Genomic DNA, 8,403 nt, shown 5'->3' with positions numbered 1-8,403 from the left:
GCTGCTGGTGGATGTGCTCCCCTCCTCCAGCAGCTCCGCCCCAGCCTGCCGCAGGATGACAAAGTTCACTCTTGCTTCAGTGCTCTGCCAGGAGAAACGAGGGGAGGGCAAAGAAAATACACAGAAAAACAGATCAGGGATTTGGGACTGCACTTGTCATTTTCTTGGGGAGAGAGGAGTTGGCGTCGGTTTGAACAAAGGGTCTGAAACGAGGCTCTGGGGCCTGATGGATTTTGGGAAGAATCCCGTGGTGGAAATTAGAAAGGAACTGGCAAATGTTAGTCAGAAGGAATGGGAGTAGAGTCTGGCTCCCCTCACGCCTCCCTGTCCCACAAACAGCAAATGAGGGAGAGTGGAAAGGGATGATTAAATCCTCCACTTCAGAACAATGACCCGAGCCAGCATGCTGGCCAGAGCTGGGAGCTGAGTGGCCACTGGATGTTTTCTTTTACCCTACAGACACTTGTGAAAGCTCTTCCCCTCCCTGCTCCTGGCTATTGTTCAACGTCTCCCACCCATTTTTCTCCCCAGAGCACCTGAAGACATGACCTTTGTGTCTAAGAGTGCTGCCAATTAAACACTTAACCAGCTATCTGCCTGGCTTTGGCAGGACTACAGGGAGAGCATTCACTATTGTTACCACTCTTCTGATGGGGTTTGTTCTTCCAGATCGTTTGACAAAACCTGATTGTGAAGGACTGGGCTGGGGCAAGGCCTGGGGGCTGACTTGGGCCATGTCCTGCAAGGGCTGAGAGAAGCAGGGCTGCCACTCTCACTTCTTGACATGGGACCCTGTTTCCCTGGCCTTGGATTAGGGACTGCATCAATTGTTGGTTGGTATTTTTTTTATCTTTTTAAACTAGCACAGAAAAGTTTTGTTTCCTGAAAGAGAATCTCAAAGCCTCCTGAATTTCAAAGTCACTTCATATAGAGCACTTCTTTCTTCCAGACAAGTTGGCACAAATCCATGTCTTTGTAAAATATATTGTAAATGTCATGTTCTAAGCTGATTTGCCCTCCCCTTCCACCAGGAGTACATACAGAGCTGTAAATGGTACTTTACAATACAGATAGAAGGACTCTCTTCTGAAAATGGTTTGCCATCAAAATTAAAACTACATTTAACCAAGAATTTGAATTAGCCCTCAGAGGAACACATGATGTTTGGAAAACTCTCACAGTTTTACATAAATGTCATTTCAGAAGGAATTCAATCCCCAAACTTAAAGTCAGTTTCTGAGATTTTGGGCACTGATGGCCAAAAAAGTTCCTCAGTACAGGAGCACTTGAGGGATGCATATAAAATTCTAAGCCATAGAATGAAATCACATCTCTAACACCTAAAAAAGGACCTCACTGCTGGAACTCTGCCCCTTCTCCCATGCCACTGCACTCCTCTGCTGATTACCAGGAAGAGAACTGGCTCTCCCCCTCTGCTGACCTCGGGTCCTTTCCGGCACATAAACAGTATGTGATGAGATGTATTGTGTCAGGACCTCTAGATAAAAACAGAAACTGGAGGTCACCGCCTAGGGAGATAAAGAATTCCAACTGATCCCCATGATAACTGCTGCACTGGGAGCAATCCTTAATCCTTCACTGCAATTCCTTGCCCACTCCTTCCACCAAAGTGGAAGCCCACCACTTGGCGTGCTGCAGCAGAAGCAGGAGAAGACCACCTCTCTTCTCTCCATTTAGGGGTACAGCCTTAGGAGCCTCATTTTTTTCTAGACTCCCTTCCCAAATAGAGGTAAAAGGGGGAGAGGGCTTCACCTCAGTCGAAAGGTTTCTGCTGTGTGCTGCCAGCCTGTCCCATCTCCCAGGAAACCCTCCCTCAGTCTGTTTGAAGCAAGAGAGGCATCCTGAGCTCTCCTTGTCTCTGCTGCACGCATCCACACGGTGCAGGGGACTTCACCCTGCAAGAAGGGCTCCCAACACCACGCCAGGAAGGAGAGCAGTTGCCTCAGCTGAACTGCAGTGCCAGGAGCAGCTGCCTTGCTCTGGGTTTGTCAGGGGTGACTCACGCCGGGTTCCCACTCTGCGTGTTTGCCTCCCTTTGGAACTGGTGCTTCCCACACATCCACAGGGAGCTCACTTTCCCAAAGAGAGATTTCAGTTTGCTCCAGTGTGTCCTCTTAGCCCGTGGGTCAGAGCAGGAGCCTTGCCACCAACACAGCCAGCTGTGGAGCCACTCCCCCCACCACCTCACCCCCTCCCAGGGTACCTGGATTATCTGTGCAGCAGCCTCGGGCGTTCCTTGCCTCAGATCCTGGCCGTTTATTGACAAGACTCTGTCATTCCGACTCAGCTTTCCATTTTTGGCTGCCAAACCTCCCTCCAGCAGGTCTAGAATAAAAATCCCTGCCTCATCTGTCTTCCTGATCAGTTTGATGCCCAAGGGTTCGGATCGGTCTCTCTTGACCAAGGTCACGTGGATCACTTCCCGATTGGTAGCAGAAGTGGAATCCTGCTGTGCAGTCTTGTTGGAAAAACCCTTCTCCTGCAGGACCATGAGGTGGAGAACAGGCCCTGGGTGGCGCAGGAAGGAGACAGCCTGGCAGTGAGTCACGCTGCTGATGTTGACGCCATTCACCTAGAAAGACAAACAAACCAGAGTCACTAATCAGAACCTACATAATTTAGGCACCGGCCGCAATGCGGAACATCACAGAGTTGGAGACAGGATGTCCAGCTCCCTGCGTGCTGCTGGGACTGAGGCAGCTGCTTCTCAGGCACATTAGAGAGCAGAGTTTTCTAGAACAGGCTTGAAATGAAACCATAATTGATGGTGAATAGCTGAGGACAGGGACGAGACGGGACAACTCACACAGAGCAAATCTGAAACTGCAGAATATGAAACCACTAATATGCCCATCCCAATGCAGAACTGCCTGCCCCAAACTCCCAGCATTCAATACACACCTGGAGGAGAAGACTCACACTGGGGACTCCCCATCCTCACTTTTAAGTTGAGGAGTGGCCCACAGTCTACAAGACTCTGGAACCACCAGTCTAATCATGCTTTTGCCACAGTAACTCCAAGAAGCTACTTTTTGCTTTGCCTGTTGTCCCAGAAGACTCCGTGCACTCTTCTTTCAGGATGTTAACAGGGCTACTAAGTGCAGGGACCAGCCCCATTTACAGCCAAGCCTGAGACAAATACAATTCAACTGGATAAAAGACAAATTACTCTATTGCTCTATGAAACCAACTCAGAGATTGTATCGGCCGCTTCTGCACGTGGGGCTGCCAGCCCTTGCTGAAGTCCACAGTCCAACAGGTCTTTAGGGCTTGGTAAATAATTGGGCAGCCATAGCCAGGAGGTGTTAACAGTCCTCACTGCATGGAGGCTTCGCTGCTTCAGACAAGGTTCTGTCTCCTCCATGAGCCCACTGCCAGGCAGTGTGGTTCCCCCAGAGCCCAAACCTGGCCGTGGGTCAGCACGGCACGCAGCCAGGGCTCCTGATTACTCATGTTCCAGAGCTGATGCTTCCCTCAAGTCGTGAGGTCTTCAGCTCTGGACCTGCCCATTGAGAATATGCAGCTTAAGCAACATAGCAGAGCAAGCAATTAAAAGGTTTCCTAACTAGAGCACAGTCCTCTGGAGAGACATGGGGCTATGAGGTGAAATTTATCAGCCAGAAAGCTTTTTACTTCATCCAAAATGGGCTAAATTTAAAAAAAAAAAAGCTGTCAAATTTGCCAGGTGAATAGGAGTATGACCAGAAGGAACCTAAAAAGTCTGCATCTCAGCCCCAGCAGATATGCAACACAAGACTGATCAAGGCTTTTCCCCTCCCAGTGCTGGAACCCCCAGCAGCTTTGTACAAACCTCAAGGATATGGTCCCCGGGTGCTATTCGTCCGTCTGCAGCCACGACAGAATCCCTCAAAACTTCCTGCACCACAATGTTTCCCAGTGGGGTGTCCTTACCCCCAACTATCCTCATCCCCAGCTCCTCCTCGGGGTCTTCTCGGTGAATTTCAATCGTGGTGGTCTCAGCCACAAGACTAGTTCTCTGAGGAAGGTCTGGTTGTGGAAATCAAAGAGGAAGAAACGACACGTTCATCAAATTTTGCTTCACATAGCACCACAGGATTTGTAACACTGGCAGGTTGCATCCACAGTAGTGTCTGGAGGGAAGGCAGCTATTGAGAGAGGGATTGAAAGCTTTAAAAGTTTCCATTTTTACAGTTTCTCCAGAAGGTTTCCCATCTTCTCCTAGCTTATGGCAAATTTAAACTCTTCCATTATTATTTCTTGACTTTTATTTAAGGGCATTCAGCATGTTTCACTTTACTTTAGAGAGATCTGTTTTCCTGCTGGCCTACTAGAAGCATGCATGTAACAAATGCCTTTAAATTCCACGAGGCCCACTGGAAAAGGGGACCAGGGAGGTGTTAATTCCTGCTCTGCCACAGCAGTGGCTTCACCACAGGCAGCTCACTGCAACTTCCTTCCTCCAATTTCCTCTCCTCCTCTTTTCCCATCCCCCCCTGTAAAACAGGAGCAATGCTTACCTAATTCACAGCATCCTGAAGACTAAGCACTGCTTCTCAGCCACTTTGAAGATGAAAGTTGTTGTTAGCAAGTGGTATTAAATCCACCAGCACTGCAGCATTTAGCCAGGCCCGACGCTAATGAAGCCAAGCACGCTGCCCGGCAGGGGGAACGGCACTTGTCACACAGGAGATGCAAAACCTGCCCCAAGTGTACTTGGGGGAAAAGCCAACAGAGAAGTAAACTGACCTGTGCTTTAACTCGGGGTGCAGGCACAGCAGCTGCCAGCTCCAGCGAGCTCAGAGACTGAGACTGACTTTGGAACAGGGCACTGAGATTTCCACGCTGCTGCTGCCTCCCCCCAGGGCTTGAGACAAGGGGTTCTACACTCCAGTGGAGGTAGATACTGTTATCTACAAGGGTTTCGTGGCTGTTAATCCAAAAACTAAGTTATTCCCTAAACCCACACTTGCTGCACACCATTAGGGAGGTACTGACCACTCCAGGAAACCAACTGTATTTGACTTTCTTAACAAGATTAAGAAGAAGCCGGAACACTTCCTAATTACTAATGAATTATTTGGCTTCTACAAATGCTTTAAGTGCTGCACGTCCCCGCTGCCTTTGCTGCTGCAAAGAATACTGCAGATAAAGTCATAGACTCATTAAGGTTGGAAACGACCTCTAAGATCATCAAGTCCAACCATCAACCCAACAGTACCACGGCCACTAAACTGTGTCCCAAAGTGCCACATCTAAAGGGGTTTAGAGCCCTTCCAGGGATGGTGAGTCCACCACCTCCCCGAGCAGCCTGGGCCAATGCCTCACCAACATTCACTGCAGTCTAACAGAGATTCTCCACACTGCTTTGCATAGAGAGTTTTGTGCTTGTGAGCAGCTCCTGCCACACCCAGTGCACATGACTGCATCTCCCTTCTGCTCAAGGACAAGCTGAAGGAAGAGATTACTCCGATGGCTACTAATGGCTGAGGAGCACTGAGGGTATCCAAGAACGTTTGGGACACTTTAAAAATTCAATTGTCTGAGCTAACGAGCTCCTTTTTAATAAAAGGTAATTACATAATTACATTTCTGTATCAAACTCTCACCTTCCTCAGTCTCCTCAAAAGCTGGATTAACCAGTCCAGGCTCTGCAGTGCCCAGCGAGACCGCGGCGGCTGCCGAGCTCTCTGCCACGAGTGATGCTCCTCCACTGGGTCCCTCAGGATCCTTGGCCGTGTTGGTCTCCACCTTGGCAGAGGGATCTTCCTTCCCTTTAGAGAGGGGACTCTTCTTCCGCTGCAGCTCAGATTTGTATTTCTTGAAACCAGGACACCTAGAGAGGATGGTCAGTGACTGTCACTAGTCCCTGCTTGGTGAAGCCACCACAGGCAAGCTCTGGCTGAACGGGACCTGAGGAAGCGCCTTCAAGGTCTCACCAGCTGCAAAGCTTCTATCACAGATGCTAAAATTTCTTCTCATTTGGCCTCCAGATTCTGCTTGGACTAGTAACAGTTTAAGAGCAGGCTTGTTATTTTATTACCTTCAATATTAAGCAAATTATTTCAGCAAGGAGAATGTAAGAGGAACGGGAGTCTCCCTTGCTAAATATTTACCTGGCAAACACTTGGTGAAGAAATACCTCTTCAAACAGAAGCAAATACTTAGCACTGACCTTTCAGAGATGACCACGAACTGTATCTTTATGAAAAGGAAGTAACTCCAGTTTCAAGCTCAGCCCTGAATTAGGCTTTGTTTTTAACAAACCAGCAACATGCAAGAGCAGCAAGGGAGGTTTGCTTGTTTTCCACACAGGGGAGGGCTCCTCTTGAACGGGAGCAATTTAGGAGTTTACAGCAACAGGAGTTTACAGCTTATCTCAGCAAAAGTGTGTGAAGACAGACAAGCTCTTTTATCAGGAGTGCTTATAAAAAAGGTGGCAGGTGAGGAGGGTGACGACTGCAAAAGCATCACTTGCAGAGACAGGAGCAGGACTGGGTGTTTACCAGTCACTTTTCAAATTAAACTCCACTATTTACATTCTGGCTAAACAAGTCTCATCCCATATTACTCCTTCAGATTTATTCCTAGTCATTTATTCTCCAAGCAGTGAGATGAAACTTAAAGACAGAAACTAATTGATCCACTTGTGCACATGTCCCTCTTAAAATGCTGAGAAACAAATATCATTTTGCAAAGGGAAGAGAAATCCCCATGAAAAAAGAAGTTGCTAGATGCCTCTTATTTCCTCGAGTCTCTTGCTATCAGTTCATCTCATGTAAAAACAAGAACACACAAATTCCAGTGTAATTTTCTTCTTTTTTTTTTTTTAATTTTTCAGTCTAACTGTCCTCACAGCCCAGGTGAAAGAGCCTCAATTTTTAGAAGACACCCTCCCCAAGGAAGGGGGACAAAGACAGCTAAAACAGGTAAGAAAATGATACTTTCCAGACAGGTCACTAATGTAAACATTTAAAGGTGGCTCCCTCTCCTGTGTTTAACTGCAATGCCAAAGGGATTAATAAATGACAGAAGTTTCCTGATATCAGGGTAGATTGACAGGGCAGAGAGGAAGGCCCAGCCCTGGTGTGGGCCATGGCCCCAGCTACACAACAGCTCTGTCCCTGCAGGCTAAGTGTTCAGCCCTGCCTGGTGACAAGAAAGCAGCACAGAGTTAGTTCAGGAAAAAGGAGATTATAAGCGTTCACATATCGAGGGGAAGGGGCACACGAGCATCTTGTGTCACCTCTCCTGGCTCTAACACAAGTTCTTGGCTCATGTGTACCAAAGACAAGCATGAACCACAAGGAGACACTTGGCTAGAACTACAAAAGTGTCCTGCACATAACTGTCCCCTGCACACGGGCTAATCTGATTAAAAATATGTCATTGACACAAAAAGCTACAACGTGGCTGAAGGGAAAGCAGCCCCTTGCATTCCTCACTGTCCCCTGGGAAAACACATGCTGCCAAGGAACCTCTGCTCCTGCCTGCACTGGGGCTTGTACATGGCTCCCCTTCCTGCAATCATTAACTAGGTAGGAACAAGTGTTCTTCAAGCACCATAGCACCAGCTCTGTCACCTGAGCTGCTTTTAAAGCTACAATATTCTGTCCACCACCAGCTCCACCAGCAGTGGCAGTGAGAAAACACATCTCTGCTGACAGGCACAAGAAAAGAGTCTTCGTCTGCACAAGGAGGAGAAAAAGGATTAAAAAAAAAAAACAAGGTATTTTTCATTTGCTCCTCTTTCTCAACAGAAGAATGAGAGAAGATAATGGAATTGTAAGTAGGTGATTCAGCAACTGCATAATGTGCAGCTTGGAGGGACTTACATTATTTGGATCAAAGACTTATGTATTGCACATCTTAATTGGCCCAATTAAACCAGCAACCCTGCACAATCCCTCGCTGCCAGAGTGTTGACTTTCTGCCTGGCTTTCTTCTCTGCCCAGCCAAACAAGAATAAGCACGTTTGTAATCATTCTGAGAGTCAGGTGCCCCAGCTCAGGACACACAAATGGAGGCACATTCGATAGGTTTTGTGTCAGGGGACAACCTTGCATGTGAGCAGCTCACCCTCTGCCCCTGCAGCAGAAGGGAGCTGACACACACACACACAATTACACTGTCCTCACCCTCCCACCTCTCTGGCCTCACCCTCCATCATCTTCACTTTCCCATCCTGCCCCAGCCTGAGAGCTGTGCTGAGGATGGGCAGAAGCACAGCAGATGGGTGGCATTACAGAAGCAGCAAAACCATGCTGTAAGAACCCACCTGTTCTGGAGGTGAGCTTCCAGCTCACAGCGCTGCATGGTCTGCTCACACTCCGCCTTGAAAGGACACAGGACGACCAGCTTATCCAACAGGTTTCGGACTAGGAGGCTGGATTTGTGGCACTG

The 8,403-nt window shown here is 48.2% G+C and overlaps 1 protein-coding gene across 1 annotated transcript in view; it reads right to left on the bottom strand.

Moving 5' to 3' along the window:
* LOC103776928 (ligand of Numb protein X 2-like) overlaps positions 1-8,403 on the bottom strand; it is a gene marked incomplete at its 3' end in the record, with an annotated part of 8,811 nt that overhangs the window by 119 nt on the left and 289 nt on the right. The window contains 5 exon segments of the mRNA XM_008944456.1: positions 22-84; positions 2,225-2,593; positions 3,833-4,029; positions 5,610-5,836; positions 8,279-8,403. The exon segment at positions 8,279-8,403 is cut by the window's right edge and continues 36 nt beyond it. Of these exon segments, the coding sequence (XP_008942704.1) occupies positions 22-84; positions 2,225-2,593; positions 3,833-4,029; positions 5,610-5,836; positions 8,279-8,403 (981 nt within the window).

The sequence above is a fragment of the Merops nubicus genome, unplaced genomic scaffold, assembly GCF_000691845.1.
Source record: "Merops nubicus isolate BGI_N331 unplaced genomic scaffold, ASM69184v1 scaffold24147, whole genome shotgun sequence".
NCBI classification, from domain to species: Eukaryota; Metazoa; Chordata; class Aves; order Coraciiformes; family Meropidae; genus Merops; species Merops nubicus.
Note: the sequence above shows the minus strand (reverse complement) of the source record. Positions and strands in the feature narration are given on the sequence as shown.